Source organism: Carassius carassius, chromosome 15 (assembly GCF_963082965.1).
Source record: "Carassius carassius chromosome 15, fCarCar2.1, whole genome shotgun sequence".
NCBI classification, from domain to species: Eukaryota; Metazoa; Chordata; class Actinopteri; order Cypriniformes; family Cyprinidae; genus Carassius; species Carassius carassius.
The window spans coordinates 16,617,610-16,636,273 of NC_081769.1; the positions used below are offsets into that span (position 1 = coordinate 16,617,610).

Genomic DNA, 18,664 nt, shown 5'->3' on the forward strand with positions numbered 1-18,664 from the left:
TTTTTATTACAATTGCACCCATTTCTAAATGTACTGATCATGTTTACAGTTTAATTTTGTTTACCCAATACAACACCTATATATTTCTATATTATAAAACACTAAACAATTTAACAGGAAACCTTTAAATATTAGGAATGTCATATCACCCAAACATTCCTAACATTTTTAGAAATACTTGACATCTGGGGAATCCACAATTTCTTCCTTTTCACTGTAAATACTCTTCCGAATTAGCTGCCAGTTTTTCTTTGGTCTACTCTGGGGTTTAGGCTTGTTTTGCACAGTTAAATTGGTTTGCAGTAGATCATTTCTAGGCTCACTCTTGCCTGTATCCTCCTCCTCCTTAGCTGGTTCTTCATCCTTTGAGAACACATTAATGAAGCGTTTCATCTTTCGCATCAATGAGCTGTTGCGATCCTCCACTCTGGAATCATGAGATATTGTTAATAAATAATACTAATCAAACTGAGAGTGTTTTGTGATGCTTTTGTATTGGAATCGAGATTAAAGGCATCCTTACCGGAGGAACCAGCGTTCTCCAAGGCCAAATTCCAGACCGCAGATGCCCAATCTTGGCCACAGGCGCAGTGGTAACTTCCGTTCCAGCATCAGAGTAGTGGCCACCACCTACGAAAAGAGAGACTGATTTTCACCCAACATGCTTCCAGAACAATTACTGTGGGACTGTACTAGCTACACTACCAACCTGGGTCCTCCAGAGTTCGTCACGCTCCTGGGTGACCCTCCACAGCGTGTCACTCATCATGGCAATCACGAGGTTGAACAGGAGAATGTAAGCGACCACACTAAACCAGACGTGGATACAGTGCACCACTGGATGGGTGTAGAGCGTAGGGTCCACCGGCAAGTTAACCAGAGCGATGCTCACCTCAAACTGACTGAAGAGGGTGATGGGGAACGAGCTGTATAACGGTAGAGCTGAAGGTTCTTGAGTCCCGTAAAAGACCCACAAACCTGAGGAAGTAGACAAGGAAGTAATTTTTTACAAATTCACATATGATATGAGTATCTTTTGATGCAACTGTATTTAAACTAACCGGCAGAGGATCCAATGAGGATGATAAGTAACAAAAACATGAACTTTGTCATATCGCCAAATAATATCTGCAAAAGAACATCCCCACATGTGCATTATAAAGATATACTGGGTCTAAAAACCAACAACAAGAGTGAGAGGCCGCCTCAGCGAAATGCTCCACCTTCTGAATCACAATGACGTAGGGTCCCAGCATCTGAAAACCTCGGGCGAAGTACGAAACATTGGACCAGCCGAGAACCAAAGCCAAAGCCATCGGCACGAGCTCTTCTGCAATTTCAGTGGTCCGCAGCACACACAAAATCACAACCAGACTCGCGTAGATAACCCTGCCCCAGAAATACACGGAAATGAAGTGTGAGTGAATGCACGCATTTCCATTCAATTTCTTCATTAATTTTCATGCGAAAGACCATCCAATAAGATTATTCTCTTGCAAGGAAACCCTTTCCTGTAAGATACAGGCAACTTTATTATTTAGTATGTATAAAAATGTATAAAACACTATTTATGCTGTCTGTTAAAAATATATATGAAAATGATTTTCAGTTTTTATTCATTTGACAACCTGCAAAAGTGAATTAAATGTATTAAATATGACAATAAAAACTCAAATTAAATAAAAACTATTTTACAATACATTTATAATAATACGTTTCTTGAGCAGCAGATCATTTGAATGAAGACTAAAGTAATGATGCAGATAATTCAGCTTGGCCATCGCAGGAATGCAATTAAATAGAATATAGAAACAAATATTTTAAGCTGTAATAATATTTCACACCATTATATGTTATATATAACAATATGCACTTACAAAGTGACATGGAAGGGCCCTCCGAGAGCAGACTGTCCAAAATAGTGTTTAGCCCCTATTTTCAAAATACTGGGAATCTGAAAATAATTTAATTTGAGTGTTTTTGGCATATATGTTTGACATGTTATTACATAATGTTTCTAATGTCTAACTATGTTTTGCTGACCTCTATCAGCAGAATCACGATGGCTCCTATGACGCTGATAATTTCTCCAATTAAACGCAGGTGATCGCTATAGGTCTGATAGCTCTCCTAAACATACAAAAAGACATTACTGTTAGTTCTTGCACACATACATGAAAGTGCTTTAATATACAGAGACATGATAACATTTCACACCTTTAAGCTTTTCTGCACTTTAATGGTATGGTCGTCGTCTGCTTTGGTGTAATTCTCAGGAATGTCCTTCAGGGGACGGTTTATACAACACAAAGTGAATATGCTGATATACAGCAGGTACACCAACGTCAACAACCTGCAAACAGATCAATAGAGCAACATCATCAGTGCAGCTCAAATCATAAACATCGTTTCATAGCACATCACTGCTTTCAAAGTGAAATATTTTCTGATAAAGTCAGACAAAAAGCAACGTGAGCCGCCGGACGAGAACTGCACCCATTTACAGGATGCCGGGCCGTCCATCCACTGCAAGCACCGAGGCCAACGAGCAGGATGCAGCCGCTAGAGGAAGCCGCCACCCCTCGCACTCCGGACCGAAGAGTGGAGCGCGTGCGGCCGCCGGACTCCGCCCCTTACCTGGACCCTTCCTCCATGAACACTGCCCAACCCACACGAACCCCGCAGCACGACGAGGACACCAGATCCCCTGTATATATTGGACACTCTCCCTTTGGCCACGTTTATCCCGTTTTACTTTATTTTCTGTTAATAAAAGCCTCTCCGAAGCCTGACGCCACGCCCACTATGTCTGTCGTTGGCTCCTCCCGTTGCAATTACATTTAGACCCTAGATTATATATCTATTATATATACATATTATTATTTTGTTTTTACCATAAAATGTAATTCATTGACCTAAAAACAGACAAAGCAGTTGCCTTGCACTCCAAATTTTTCACTTTTTTCCAATTAACACTGAAAATCTGAATTTTGTGGATTTTGAGGTTGAAGAACTTTAAGAAATGTAGATATTTAAGTAAAGTTCACTTGATTAACATGAATAGAATAGCACATTTCTTTAATTTTATGGCTGCAAATATTTTTAAATCTATTAATTAAAGAAAAATAATAACCAAACTTCTAGTATGTGATAGTAAGGCACCTGAAGTAATGTTTGCCATACAGATTCCACTTCAGTCTGACAAGCTGTCGAACTGGAGTCAAATCAAGAATCCTTCTGGCCTAAGACAAGAGAGGATACACAAAGCACTTTGTTAGAAGATGAACTAAGAATAGCCCAGCAACAACCATTTGATTGAATCTGTTACTGCTGATGATTTTTATCCTCTCTTTTAAAGTTTACAAGTCCAGCAACCTCTGCTTTCTGACTGCTGACAATGATCTCAAGCACTGAGAGGTCATCCTCCCTGGAGTCAATCTCAGTGAGGTCGTAAAGGTTGGAGGACAATGGTCCCAGACTCCACTGAAAAATCCGCCTGCGGTTGACAATCTGCTGGAAAACCTGTGCAGCATCACAAAATCATGAAATGCTGCAAACTGTTACTACGCAGTTCTGTTCTAGTTAAAGAGGTGTTTTTGGAAGAGGTGCATGTAAAGGTCTCTCTCTTACCATGAGGTTGCCCTCCTTCGCAGCGAGTTTGAGCGGTGTGAGGCCTCTATAGTTTGGTAACATGTCTAAAGGGATAGCAGGGTCCAGATCTGCATCTTTTGACATCAGCAGATCAAAAACCTGACATGCAGTTGTTTTATTTGGCTGCAGAACCAACAGATGAAGAATGGTATTACCTGTTCACAACCGAGAGAAAGAGTTACAACAAAAGATGCAGACAGAAATATCACATTGTGAGTAAAAGGTGACTTCCTCTTACCGAGGGAATCCTGGGCCCGGACATTAGCCCCAGCTTTTATCAGCATGGCTATAATTTCTTCATTACCCACACAGCTCGCAAATGCCAGGATGTGCTCACCTACAGTCACACAATTTATTTATTTATGTCATAGTCATGGGAAACTGCATCTCTCCAGATGCTCATCCACATCCATAACTATTCAAATGATCAGATTTAATCAAAATCATTAATACAATAAAAACATCCATCTCACCAAAGTACAGAAGCCCTCCTCTTCTTTTGCGGAAGTACATGCCTGTGACCCTGGGCGACGCCACATCACCTCCTCTTGCTATCATCTCCCTTACTAAGTCAACATTCTGGTTAACAGCAGCAATGTGAAGAGGAGTTAAACCTGTCAATCACATCATACATTCATCAGACCTGCAAAGAGCTATTCAGTTGCATGAAATGTTTGAGGAGGTTTCTGGTTTTTAAATAAAGACCTTGGTGGAGTTCAGAGGTCATGGGCTCGTTGATGAGCTCCGGCGCTCCTTCCATCAACGCCACAGCCGCATCAAAATGATCATTCATGGCAGCAACATGCAGAGCCGTCTCTCCAAGTTCACCTAGAATGCACACCAATGCCAGATAACACATTCAAGTCTGGGTTTGTCATTTAGTGTGCCATTAAATAAAGGCAAAAAGTGGTTTACCTCTCTCAAAGATATTTGTAGATGAACAGTCAAGCAGTTTCTTTATACAGGCTGCATTATTCTCCTTTGTGGCGGAAAACAGGGGGATGTCATTTACTCTGCAGAAAATAAAGAGACATGACTCCTAACATGGTTATGTTCGCAAGGCAGCAGCACACTGTTGATATTCTTTTAACATCATTTCCCTTTCTTTTTGTACTTAATCTCTGCACAGATTTCTGTAAGTATTTCAGTCTCAGTTAAAATGTTTTGTAGGCAATTTCATTTTCTGTTTGGTTTGTATACATATAATAATTTTTAAGCTATTTAAGACATGCATTGTTAAATTATTAGACTGCAAAATAGGCAAAGAGACAGCTGTGTACCATTTTAAAACACGTGTTCATTTAGACAGAACCAAAGTCTAAAACCTAACTTCACAATCACAAGCACAATATTCTTTTCCTAACATTTCTTAGTTGAAAAAAAAAATAGCAATTTCTATTTTATTGTATTGATGAATAATTAATTCTTTACTTTTTGTTCTGCATGAGGAAGGTCTCATCCAACATTTCATTCCATCCTTTTCTATACTGAAGGCGGAACTTGAGTTGGCTCCACCGATGGTTTATCTCCCCTACAGCAGTTCTGGAGATGGCTGGTGACATGGCTTCTGGTGGAGTTTCAGACCAAAAAGACTGACAAGAAGAAATCGACATTGTCAAGATAAGTTAACCCACAGATAAGTTAACTGTGTTTACCCACAGGAAAAAAGGCAATTTTCCGAAACCTATTCTTAAACATTTCTGCACCATTCTTAAATTAACATGCAGATACATTTTTTTCCATCCTCACCAGCATGTTCGAGATTTTATTATAAAATCTGCATCTTAATAATTAAAAATATCCTTTAAAAGTAACAGTTCTTTTTTTAAAACTATTACACAAACTTAGATGACTTGTTTATGTACTGTACATTCTATCTAACCCTTAAATTAATTTTGTTCATGTAACATTATATATATATATATATATATATATATATATATATATATATATATATATATATATATATATATATATATATATATGATTCAAAATCTCTTATATTTTATAATATATTTTACTACTGCTATTACTACAAATTATGATTTTTAGTATTATTTTTGACTACAATTTAACATATAAAGCACATTTCTAGGTTAAAATTATTCATCTTTCACTTTTTTTTTAATGCAGTAAAACAACCACTATCCACTTTCAAAACATAGCGATCAATTATATATGCACTTGCTACAATGCTGTCCCAAAGATGCCAGCATTCAAAGCAATATACACCTACCTTACAAAATCCTTAATCTGTTATTCCAATGTTTTTTTAGTAAGTGATGTACAGCATGTCTGTTTGACTGTCAGTGGACCATACAAAGCTAAGCAGACTGACATCAGTATTTATACTTACAGCTGAGTCTGGAAAGGAGGGTGGAGGACGTCACATGGGTGGACAGCAGAAAAGGATCCATTTAAACAGTTTTAGGTGCCCAGTGACCCAATATAGTTTGAGACTGATTTGGGACAGTTATGTTAAATATTTGTGTTTGTAGCCTAATATAGCCGAAATGTGTTAACTTAATTACTGTAGATAATGATCCAATTAGTTAAGATATGTTTAGAATGTGATTAAGGAAGCACTATCATGTGCTGGAGTGCCCCCCCCCCCCCCCAAAAAAAAGTTTGGTGTAGGCTACAAGTTAAACAAGTGATTGAAGTGATGCGAGCTCGAAATATAACCAACAATTAGCCTACTAACTTTGAATCTTCTTATTAAAGATGTGTTTCTTTGGATAACAAATACTTGTTGTTTTATTATTTTACTTAAGTAGCTATTTATTTCAACATGATTTGTACACTATGTACCTCTATGGAGTTGCGAGATTTGTCCGCTGTCCATATTTTTCGGTCCTCATCCGTCATCTTTCACTGGGTAACGTTATCTGAAAAAAAAAAAAAACACATATCAGTCAACACTTTTAAAAACACTGTGTCAGATAAATCTACAGCAAACCTGTCCTAAAACAGCTGACGAATACCAGGATGTTCCAGATGAGTCAAAACGACCTTCACTTACCGGAACATTTACCTTTATTGAAGCACGTTATAGGTTGAGGTCCAGGGCCCAACGTCCGATCAACGAGCGTTTGTTCTTCTCCACTGAACGTTAACACTGGATCATTTAGTCCTAAATCCACTCAAAAACCAAAGATTCTTCCCCATTAATAGCCAACAACAGACTACAAGTCTACTTCTCTCAGTAATGTGGTGAAGGACTGATCAGACAAGATACCACCACACCAAGGCTTTCACACCGGTTTTCAAGAATATTTCGTTATTGTTTTCAAGTCTTTCAACGTAACAGGACTGACCACTTGTTTAGCCACATTACTAGTCTTTTTTTGAACGTCGTTCCAAAATAACCAAAAAAAAAAAAAAAAAAATTATGTCAGGCTGTCTAAATTCGAGCGAAACATACGAGGTCTAGTTTAATTCAAAATACCACACGACGTTATCAACCGTCGATAGCTAATTTCACTCACAAGAAAGGTTTCGCTTGTTTTTCGCTATATTGTTTTAATCTACCAGTGACATTTCTGACCAAAATTCAGCTTGAAGAATCTAAATCATTCTTAAATATCTTAAGAAAAAAAATGAAGCTATAACCAGGCAGCTATTCCCTATATTTTGGCTTTGCCGTAACTGCTTTATTGTAATTAACAAACAAACAAATAGCCTAACTGAATGCATAAAATGCTACTTCATTGTTTGCAGCTTTTAATTAGGTGTTATTGAGGAATTTTATGGCATTTTACTTGTTACAGTTGTAACCATAAGTAAAACACATTTTTACTGAGATTTTAAAAACATTTTTAGAAAAATGCTGCTGGCATTTCTGGGAAAAAAATAGGGCTTAAGAGGATATATTTTCAATCATCAACACTGAATGTATACATTCATGAAAGTTTTACATTTGGCTAAATGTTACTAAGTAATGTAAAGGACAAGTTTCGGGGGAGTTTGGATGGTGTGAAAGACAAATGATGGTCAGGTACATGATGAGTCATAATGGTTGGTCAAAAGTGTTTTATATGGCATGTAAAGGGCTCAGAAACGCAGTATGAGATAGAATGTTAGTTAGACCACATATTGTGAAGTAATGAATGTTTTTTTTTCTTTCTTTATTTTTTCTTCCAATTGACATCCAATTGTTTTGCATTAAAAAGCACATATTTGCTGTGTGTTATTTCATCCTGCCTACTACAAACAACTTATTTTTTTTGCAAAAATGTAATGGACAGTTTTAGTTATGTTCAACAAGGTCAGAGTGTAGCAGGAATGCAGAGTTTTGGTCATTTTTGCAGGAGGAATAATGCAAGTTATTGCAGGATGTTTTTCACTAACCTATATGCTACAGTCAGTGTGTGATGCTGTCACAGCAAATATTTACAATAATCAGCAGTAATTCAGTGTAGCACTTGTTTAGCGATCGAAACAAGTGGGTGTGCTTGTTTTTTTTGCAACATATAAGGGTAGTTGAGGCATAATATGTCACCATTTCTTAGATTTAAATTTTTTACCACACGATGCCACACAGCATGTAATAAGTACTGTATTCAGACAAAGAAACACCAACAACAGAACAACAGACAGCAGAATGAAGTTATTAGAGATTAAGGATGTCTACGAAGTGTGTATGCTATGAATATAATGTTAAACATTCAGTATTAATTCCTGTATAGACTTTAAAAAAATAGATTTATCATTTAGACAACAAAGTTTTAACATGAAATCAATAAATTTAATGTGATATATGCGTCAGTCATACATGAACAGATACGTTTTATGTAATAGTTCACAGCAAATTCCCCACACTGCTCAGTGTTCATGTGTTTCCACACTAGAGAGTTAAAGTAGCATTGAAGCAGTGCTGGAGTTAAGAAGATAATTGTGTGATGATTGACCATTAATGATGAACAGATGCAATTAACAAGCAGAATCACAGAAAGAAAGAGAAACACAGGAACTACAACTGACTTCAGCCAAATCAACTGAAATAAAATATATTACATCTCTCAAGATCTGATTAAACAACTCCTAAAACAGTTTTATACCAGCTTTTCATTATTAGCCATACTGCCTCTATTTCTGTCAGACGTCTGGAGAAGCACTTACTGAGAATTAACAGTGGATTAGATGTTATAATGTTGAAATCACCATCAAGAAGACCAGTGTTTCCTTTTGTTGGGCTCTTGACCCTTGATATGTTGGTGGTAATGTTATGCTGGTTGTTTTAATTGTGTGTTCATAAAAACACGTTTAGCTTAACCAACAAAAACAAATTAAATAAATACATCAATAAATAAAAGTTGTCTGCAAATGATGGTCCGTGGTCCGTATAATGCTTCACAATGAAATTTTCAGACCACATGGAGCTAATGAAAAAATAAAACCAAACATTCATTTTTTTCAACTACTTCATAAATGAACAATCGCCATTTTCTTTCCTTTTTTCAAGTTTACTTTTGCTAAACTGTGACTTCAGAAATTATCATTTGAATAAATTCTAAACATTTTTTTATTTTTATCTCACAATTTGTGCTGAGGGCTGTACCAATAGCGTGGGGATGTGCCGCAAACTGTTTCACAAAAGCTTAACATGGCTTAATGTATCCGATTAAAACAGTGACACTGGAGGAAACACCTTATTATTATCCATCCATCCATCCATCCATCCATCCATCCATCATCTTCCACTTAACCCGGGGCCGGGTCGCGGGGGCAACAGTCTAAGCAGAGACGCCCAGACTTCCCTCTCCCTAGCCACTTCTTCCAGCTCTTCCGGGGGGACCCCAAGGCGTTCCCAGGCCAGCCGGGAGACATAGTCCCTCCAGCGCGTCCTAGGTCTTCCCCGGGGCCTCCTCCCGGTGAGACGTGCCTGGAACACCTCCCCTTGGAAGGCGTCCAGGAGGCATCCGAAATAGATGCCCGAGCCACCTCAGCTGGCTCCTCTCGATGTGGAGGAGCAACGGCTCTACTCTGAGCTCCTCCCGAGTGACCGTGCTTCTCACCCTATCTCTAAGGGAGCGCCCAGCCACCCGACGGAGAAAGCTCATTTCGGCCGCCTGTATCCGGGATCACCATAGGTGAGAGTAGGAACGTAGACTGACCGGTAAATCGAAAGCTTTGCCTTACAGCTCAGCTCCTTCTTCACCACGACAGACCGGTACAGCGACCGCATTACTGCAGAAGCTGCACCGATCCGTCTGTCAATCTCACGTTCTATCCTTTCCTCACTCGTGAACAAGACCCCAAGATACCTGAACTCCTCCACTTGAGGCAGGAACTCTCCACCAACCTGAAGTGGGCAATCCACACTTTTCCGACTGAGAACCATGGCCTCGGACTTGGAGGTGCTGATTCTCATCCCAGCCGATTCACACTCGGCTGCAAACCGTCCCAGTGCACGCTGAAGGTCCTGGTCTGAGGAGGACAACACGACAACATCATCCGCAAAAAGCAGCGACGAAATCGTATGGTCCCCAAACCGGACACTCTCCGGCCCTTGGCTGCGCCTAGAAATTCTGTCCACAAAAATTATGAACAGAACCAGTGACAAAGGGCAGCCCTGCCGGAGTCCAACATGCACCGGGAACAGGTCTGACTTACTGCCGTCAATGCGAACCAAGCTCTTGCTCCAGTCGTACAGGGACCGAACAGCCCTAAGTAGGGGGCCGCCGACCCCATACTCCCAGAGCACCCTCCACAGGATGTCACGGGGAACATGGTCGAATGCCTTCTCCAAATCCACAAAACACATGTGGACTGGTTGGGCAAACTCCCATGAACCCTCCAGCACCCTGAAAGGGTATAGAGCTGGTCCAGTGTTCCACGACTGGGACGAAAACCACACTGTTCCTCCTGAATCCGAGGTTCCACTATCGGCCGAATTCTCCTCTACAGTACCCTGGCATAGACTTTCCCGGGGAGGCTGAGAAGTGTGATCCCCCTATAGTTGGAACACACTCTCCGGTCCCCCTTCTTGAAAAGAGGGACCACCACCCCGGTCTGCCAGTCCAGAGGTACTGTCCCCAACCGCCATGCGATGTTGCAGAGGCGTGTCAGCCAAGACAGCCCCACAACATCCAGAGACTTGAGGTACTCGGGGCGGATCTCATCCACCCCCGGTGCCTTGCCACCGAGGAGCTTTTTAACTACCTCGATGACTTCAGCCCGGGTGATGGACGAGTGCTCCTCCGAGTCCCCAGCCACTGCTTCCTCAACGGAACACAAGTCGGTGGGATTGAGGAGATCTTCGAAGTATTCCTTCCACCGCCCAACGATATCCCCAGTTGAGGTCAACAGGTGCACATCTTTACTGTAAACAGTGTTGGCAGGGCACTGCTTCCCTCTCCTGAGGAGTCGAACAGTTTGCCAGAATCTCTTCGAGGCCAACCGATAGTCTTTCTCCATGGCCTCACCAAACTCCTCCCAGGCCCGATTTTTTGCCTCCACGACTACCCGGGCTACAGTCCGCTTGGCCTGCTGGTACCTGTCAGCTGCCTCCGGAGTCCCACAAGCCATCCAGGCCCGATAGGACTCCTTCTTCAGCTTGACAGCATCCCTTACTTCCGGTGTCCACCACCGGGTTCGGGGATTGCCGCCTCGACAGGCACCGGAGACCTTACGGCCACAGCTCTGAGCAGCCGCAGCGACAATGGAGGTGGAGAACATGGTCCACTCGGACTCAATATCTCCAGACTCCCTCGGGATCCGGTCGAAGCTCTGCTGGAGGTGGGAGTTGAAGATCTCTCTGACAGGGGGCTCGGCCAAACGAGTTAAGTCAGGTCCCCACTGACCAGGTCCCCGTGGTCCATCTAGAGTCGGGTCAGGTCCCCGTGGTCCCTCCAGAGTCGGGTCAGGTCCCCGTGGACTAGGGCTATGCGATATGGACAAAAAAAAACCTATCACGATTTTTTGATCAATTTTGCGATTTCGATTTTAATCACGATTTTGACACACACAGACATGCTTTACAGTCATAAATGCATTCAGTATAAAGTTTAAACCTATTTCCAACAAGAAAACCAATGAGAGCTTTATCAAATGTCTCTAGAACAGACATACGTCAAAATAATCATAATAAGTAAAGATGTCAAACAAAATGTCTAGACATATGGAAAAAAATAAAATAAATAAAATAAAACAGGTTCAGGGATTTTCTTTTTTGCCTTTTTTTTTTTTTTGCCATGCATTGGTCATAGAACTCACTGTAGCGGTGCCTCAGGTGTTATGTTTTGCCCAATATATTTATTGCCCAAGGGTCACACGTACTCCATCCACACGTACTGCGTATACAGTAAGTTATGTGTACGCGGTTCAGAAGCAACAACGAGAGAGCATTATTGTAACGCGAAAGCACATTAAAATAATGCGCGAATCTATCCACTCGCACCAGTGATGCGCGGGTCAATGTATTAATAACCCGCACCCGACCGACGTTTTCAACTATACCGCCCGCAACTTGGACTGCAAAAAAAATTTAATAAAATATTGTACCCGACCCGCATTTTTTAAAAGCAGTAAATGCTCATTGTAGCATCATTGGGCCATAGGAACGTAGGCAAAACTAACTAGGCAAAAAAAAAAAAAACTTAATATATTATAATTTTGTCAAGAATTATAAAAAATCGTCAGTAAGATCATAATTTGTACTAAAATAGTCTAGTCTGGCTATGTCTATTTGTATGTTTCTGCAAGGTCAGCAGACATAGCCCAGCAAACATTGGTCCGACGGCGACGTCGTGTGCCCGGCCAAAAATAGTCGCGGTAGGTCGGCATAAATCGGTAGAAAATGTAACACAGAACATTTCCTAAAAATGCATTCAGATATGTTTGTACATGTCTATAGTTCTATGGGGTTGCATGTATAATTGTTTCTTTGCCTTTTAGCTACAGTACATGTAGTTCAATATTTACCCGTGTTGTGAATCGGTTGTGAGAGGACGTCACTATTTGACGTCTTTTACACGTGCATTACACGTCCATTGTGACCCTCTATGAAATCCTTGTGGAATATGCAAATGCTGTGCTTACACCTTGATTAATACTGCAATAATTAATTTAAGTGCACCAAGTAGTTTTTAAGAGGTTTTAAAGAGGTTGTGAATAGACGTCCACTGACGTCTTTTACACGTCTTGTCACGGTTGTGAAAAGACTCCAAACAAGACTAGCAGGAAATTTTTTTTTTTATACAAAGTAAATATATTTACTTTATCTTGTTTAAATAAATTATAATGACAAACTGCCCAGTGTGGTTAAGTGATTGCCATGCTACAATTTAGTCATCATTTCAACCTGTTTTATGTATTCGTTGTTATTATTTTTATGGAATCTATGCATATACATGTAAAACAGATATATATCCGGTCACCATTTCGGTCTGAGTTGTATGTAATTGCCAAAACGGTGCTGCCAAGATGTAGACACAAAACATAGTAATATATTTCGTGATATTACAAAATCCTGCGACAGGATAGATTATCTCATGAGATCTCGCGGTCTTCCGGTTCCGGAGAGGACTCGAAGAGGACTCGAGGAGGGAGATGTATCGATATATATTATATAAAATCTACTGTTGGGTAAGTAACGTACATTTTGTATTATTTGATTAACGTGCTTGAGTTTTACTTGTTTGACACGAAGGAACCGAGAGAAATGATGCCCACATTGTCAACTGAAATTCACTGAGTATGGCTAAAATTCGCTAACGTTAGTAGGCTAAAAGTTACTTATTGATGTAATTTTTATTGGTACGCTTTAATTAATTATTCAGGGGACATCACAGCCCTCCTGTCTTATCAGAAATGTCCTGTTCACTTTCTCAGAACAATTCTATAATTGATTATCATCACTAATATACAGTTTAAGGCAATCCACTGCAATCCTCACAGTCGTGAGGCAATCCACTGCTTCAGCGAAAATTTATACCAGTGCCCCAAATTTACATAACGTAACTCCTACAACCAACCTTTAAGATGGGAGCGTAAAACAGAAGTCATATTCGTCTTAGCGCACCAGCACTAATTAATTGTATAGTAAAAGTGTTTTAATGGTTTATTCATATTGAATATTGTTATGCATCTATTAGAATACCCTATAATTACAGCAATTTCTCTTATGAATCTAGATTGATTGACATGTTTTTTAAATGTATTGTACTAAATGTGTTTATACTTTTGTTTTAGACAATGGACTTTTTCTTGAAGGAAAAATTGCAACAATAGAATTTCTGCCTGAAACATTTCTGCCTGAAACTGAAACATTTCAAGGTAAGTAACCTATTTAAATTAATGATACATAAGTTTCAATTTTACTTAAACCTATGACTTCCAAAAATTATGAAAAAAGACAAATGAGGTGAAATAAGTGTATTGCCGCATTCCGTCCAACAAAGCTTCCTTTCATTTACAGTGTACTTTTGTTCCTCCCTATAAGTCCAAATCAGTCAAAGGGTAAAGGGTGGTAAAATTTACTCACATTGGCCGCAAATATTGCCACAAATTTTCTGGAGGGAGTGAAAACTGGTTTAATCTGTCTCTTAGTGCAAATGATAATAGATCCCCACAAAGACTGTAAAAATGTAAACGGTGAGCTTAGTTTTTTTTTTTTTTTTTTTACTTGTGCTTTTTCTGTAATTTTGTCATTTAATGGCCTTCGTGCAAAAATTGTCTTTAAAACCCTTCCTGCTGTCTGCACCATACCACACAAATGGAAAAATGGTGTGCACATCATACACGGAAATGAAGCAGTCCTTCATTGACATTCAACCTCTAAGTAAAAGCAACACTTAAAATTTCAGTGCCCTGTGTAGTCAAGTCACCTTTATTTATTTTGTATAAGACACACATTGTACAATACAAATCGTTCCAAGAAGATATTTTGAATTATCACTTTAACCAATTTAAATTCGCTAAAGCTTTTAACTCATTTAAATTCACTCATTTGTAAAGTGAGTGTATCAATGAAATATCATCACAATGCATGTTAACTGACCTTTTTTTTATTATTCTTTTAAGGTTGGCACTAATTAGTGCTGTTCTTGAATCATGAGACAAGCCAGAACGCACATGTCCTGGTGCTTGGTGACAAGGAAAACTCCTCCCAAGTTTTTATTATTTTAAACGGGGAGGCGATGGAACAGAAGACGATACTACAAGCAGTCGATCTGTGTTTCAAACTTTTCTTTGTATCTACTACCTAAAGCCCTGTGCTCCCATTTAAGAATTTTTGAAACACACAGTCTTAAATAGTTTCTTCTCCTCCTTAAAAACTTTGTATTTACACAGCAAAATCTCCAGTGTTAATTTAACACTCTGAGTGTGGACTCATATAAACTCTGAAGCAGTGTTAAAAGTAACACTGAAGCAGAGTTGAAGTTAATGAGATAATTAAGAAGTTAATTGAGTTATGATTGACCATTATTGAAGTTATTTGTGTGTCACCATTATAGTGGTCAGTGTTTGCTTTAGTTGGGATCTTGGCTTGTGACTTTTTAGTTTAAAAATGAGTTTGGCAGGTCAAGAGCAAAAGTCATCGGGTGGTGATGATTATGTTTTAATGTAAACGTTGTTTGACCTGAATCACTGAACTCATTTACAGTTTTTTCTCTCAGTACAGCTTCCATTATTGATTACAATAAATAATGGAATTATTGATTGTAATAGCTTTGATTCTACAATGAAGGAGTCTGTAATTTTTTTTAAATTATTATTATTAAAGATTTTTTATTTTAGGCACACACAGATAAAAAGAATCAGCGCATGAATCTCAACAATGGTGACAAACAGCATATTCAGATAAACAGATCTACTCTGAACATCACAAAACTAGATACTAAAAATTCACATAAAAACAGCAAAAATAAAATATAGTTAGAATAAAAAGTTACAAAGACAATTCAGCTCATAATTTATTCATGCCGCAATGCATGATGGGAGCCAATGGATGAGTTTTTATTGGCTACAACATGCTTTTTTGATTGTCACCATTGTTGTGATGCTCATGCTGATTCTTGATGTCTGTGTGTCTAAAATAAAGACTTCTTTCTTTATATAGAACTAAATTTTCAAAACATATTATGCTAAAAATGCTGGATCTCTTTTTTTCGCCTAATTTATGCGTATAATAAAGAAAGCCCAACTCAGGCATTCAGGTCAATCCATGACAACTAGGTCAAAACACAATCAATACCACATGATTGCCTTTGCTCTGGTCTGCCTGTATGTTATAAATTAGTTGCCACAGCCACACAAAATCTGAAGTTGATAACTGAAGGGTCAAGATCCCAACTAAAGCAAACACTGTCCACTATAATGGTGACACACAAATTGTGATTTTCTTGTTTGTTGATTCTGCTTGTTAACGTCAGGTGTCTTCAATAATGGTCAATCATAGCTCAAGTAACTTCTTAATTATCTCATTAACTTCAACTCTGCTTCAGTGTTACTTTTAACACTTCTTCAGAGTTTATATGAGTCCACACTCAGAGTGTTAAATTAACACTGAAGATTTTGCTGTGTAGTAATCAATAAAAAACTTTTTTATTTTATTGATCATTAGTTGGTCCAGCAGCTAGTATATTTATTTTATGATTATTTTTTGTTTTATTATTATATGTTATGTTCATTTTATTTGAAAGTCATAACATTTGCCAAGTGTGGTAACCCATACTCAGAATTGGTGCTCTGCATTTAGCCCATCCAAGTGCACAAACACAGCAGTGAGAAGTGAACACACACCCGGAGCAGTGGGCAGCTATAGATTCAGCGTCCGGAGAGCAACTGGGGGCTCAGTGCCTTGCTCAAGGGCACTTCAGTCATGGGTATTGAAGGTTGGAGAGAGCGCATTCATGTTCATTCACTCCCTCCACCTACAACTCCTGCCAGCACAGAGACTCAAACCTGCGACTTTCGGGTTACAGGTCCAACTCTCTAACCATTAGGCCATAGCTGTGAACTGTATTTGCACATTTGTGTGTTTTGATATGAATATGAATTGACACATTTGTACATCTTGAAAATGTTAGTTGTATTTTTACACATTCTTGTACATTTAAATAAAATATTTTAAAATATATTTGTAAATGTGTTATTTGCATATTAAAATAAAATCTGTAATTTACAACAAAAGTAGTTTCAAAATATGGTTGTATTAAGTAATTTGTAATAAAAATACTGATGTTAATTAATATAAATAATTAACTCAACTGTTGGGTAACTTTTAACCCAACAGGATTTTAACCCAATGGATAGGGTTGAAATAACCCATAGATGGGAAGGTGCTATACCAACCCATAGTTGGGTTAAAGGGTGGGTTATTTTTAACCCAACATTTTTTAGTGTGAAGTTACACTTTTACTAGTGGCCCAAAAAATAAAAAAAACCTTTACAATGCCATTGTGATATAGAAAAGGAAAAATAAATATGGGCACAAAGATGAAAATAAGTCAATTTTCAGAATTTGTAACTCTTGTGTTGTCCTCTGTCTATACAGTATAAGCTTTCCAACTGAAGACTCATGAGATGACCCTTTGAGCTATTTCAGAGAAATGGTTTATCATTGGTTTATCATCTACATTCTCTTCATTAGTAAAGATTCACTTGCACAATTCATGCCAAATTGACAAAAAGTCTAATAATAATTTGTAAAATTGACAAAAAGTCTAATAATAATTAGTAAAAAATAAAAAGTGTCCTTGGCAGTTTATGACAACTAGATTAACCATTTTGCATTTAATGACTTATACGATGAACTAAAGACTAGATGTTTTGAGGGGTAAGACTGTTGCACAGAAAACTGTATAATACATTTTGAGCGACATGACATTAGCAACTGATAATGTAGGAAACCGCAGATAAATGTGCATAATCAATTGCATGAATGTACAAAAGCAATCGCAACTTGTTCAAAAGAATGAGAAACTGGTTTTGTGATGTGTATAAATGACTAGATGATTTGGAGGTTGTACAAGTAGTTTTGAGAATTTCATTTCTGATTTGAGAAATGCACCAAAGTGACTGAGAAAAACTGTAATAAGTGGAGCTGGTCATGCTGTTTGTGGGGTTGTTTAATGAGATCTTGAGACATTAATGTATTGTATTTCAGTTGATTTCATCTAAGGCTGTGTCTGAAGTCAGTTGTAGTAGTTCTTGTGTTTCTTTTTTCTTCAGTGATTCTGTTTGTTAACAGCAGCTGTTCATCACTAATTCACAGTGAAGGTCGTTTGAACTAATCTGGAAGATCCTGGTATCCGTCAGCTGTTTTGGGACAGGTTTGCTGTACATTTAACTGACAGTGTTTTTAAAAGAGTTTCTCAAAACCCAGCCAACATGTTCATGTGGGCCCCACGTGGGATTTATCTGGACTATTAGTGATGTGTCGTTCTTGAACGAGTCAGAAAGGACGGAAGAACGAGTCGACTCGGCGGGGTTTGATTTGTTCAGTCGCGCATGCGCAATATTCTATAGACCAATTCAGAGTAGAAGTCAGTTACGTCACTTGCAGCTGCGTGCACATAGTGGTTGCAGAAAAATCCATGGAATAAGAGAAATATATATATATATATATATACATTTATTTGTGCCTTTCGATGTCAAGATCGGAATGCAAGTCATTTTTATAGAATACGCCATTTAAAACTAAATGCTGACATTTAAATGTACATTTTGGATAAAAACTGTTATGATTACTCTACTTTTAAAGCATAAATTTGATTTAAACAATAGGTCTACATATTCACATTTTCTGTTCAATTATATTGTATTAGCCCTACAAACCTTACTATTAACATTTTCACATAACATTTATTTATTTTATCTCACAATTCTGACTTTTTTCCTCGCAAATGCAAGTTTATATAACTTTCAAATTATAAGTGCAATAAAATAATTTTCGCATATTCTAATCAGCGACATCATTGTCAACCTACTTCATTGTTTTCACAATCGATAAAAATGGCCTTTTGATGGCATATTTACTTGCGAATGTCCACTGTATGTAGTGCGG

At 38.4% G+C, this 18,664-nt stretch overlaps 1 protein-coding gene across 3 annotated transcripts; it reads right to left on the reverse strand.

The window, feature by feature from the left end:
- On the reverse strand, positions 1-6,868 carry LOC132158270 (transient receptor potential cation channel subfamily V member 6-like). Of its 3 annotated transcripts, XM_059567613.1 has the most exons (18): positions 6,674-6,868; positions 6,463-6,539; positions 5,083-5,243; positions 4,567-4,664; positions 4,357-4,479; positions 4,125-4,265; positions 3,890-3,988; positions 3,631-3,806; positions 3,376-3,522; positions 3,163-3,242; positions 2,218-2,353; positions 2,044-2,130; positions 1,878-1,954; positions 1,224-1,389; positions 1,062-1,128; positions 710-978; positions 524-630; positions 1-427 (listed from the first exon to the last, which is right to left on the reverse strand). In XM_059567613.1, exons 2-18 carry the CDS (start codon positions 6,517-6,519, stop codon positions 169-171), a joined length of 2,250 nt encoding a protein of 749 aa, XP_059423596.1. In that variant the 5' UTR covers positions 6,520-6,539; positions 6,674-6,868; the 3' UTR covers positions 1-168. The 3 variants fall into 3 exon arrangements, with proteins under 3 accessions (XP_059423596.1, XP_059423595.1, XP_059423597.1); XM_059567612.1 differs by lacking the exon at positions 6,674-6,868 and having other exon boundaries at positions 6,463-6,595; XM_059567614.1 differs by lacking the exons at positions 6,463-6,539; positions 6,674-6,868 and adding an exon at positions 5,888-5,976.
- Between the last annotated feature and the right edge of the window lie 11,796 nt (positions 6,869-18,664).

Excerpts from the sequence above, each read along its gene's own strand:
- LOC132158270 (XM_059567613.1), bottom strand. The coding sequence starts at position 6,519 with ATGACGGATGAGGACCGAAAAATATGGACAGCGGACAAATCTCGCAAC. Across the intron at positions 4,266-4,356 it reads GACCTCTGAACTCCACCAAG|GTTTAACTCCTCTTCACATT; the intron begins GTCTTTATTTAA and ends TGTGATTGACAG. Across the intron at positions 2,131-2,217 it reads AAGTGCAGAAAAGCTTAAAG|GAGAGCTATCAGACCTATAG; the intron begins GTGTGAAATGTT and ends TTGTATGTTTAG.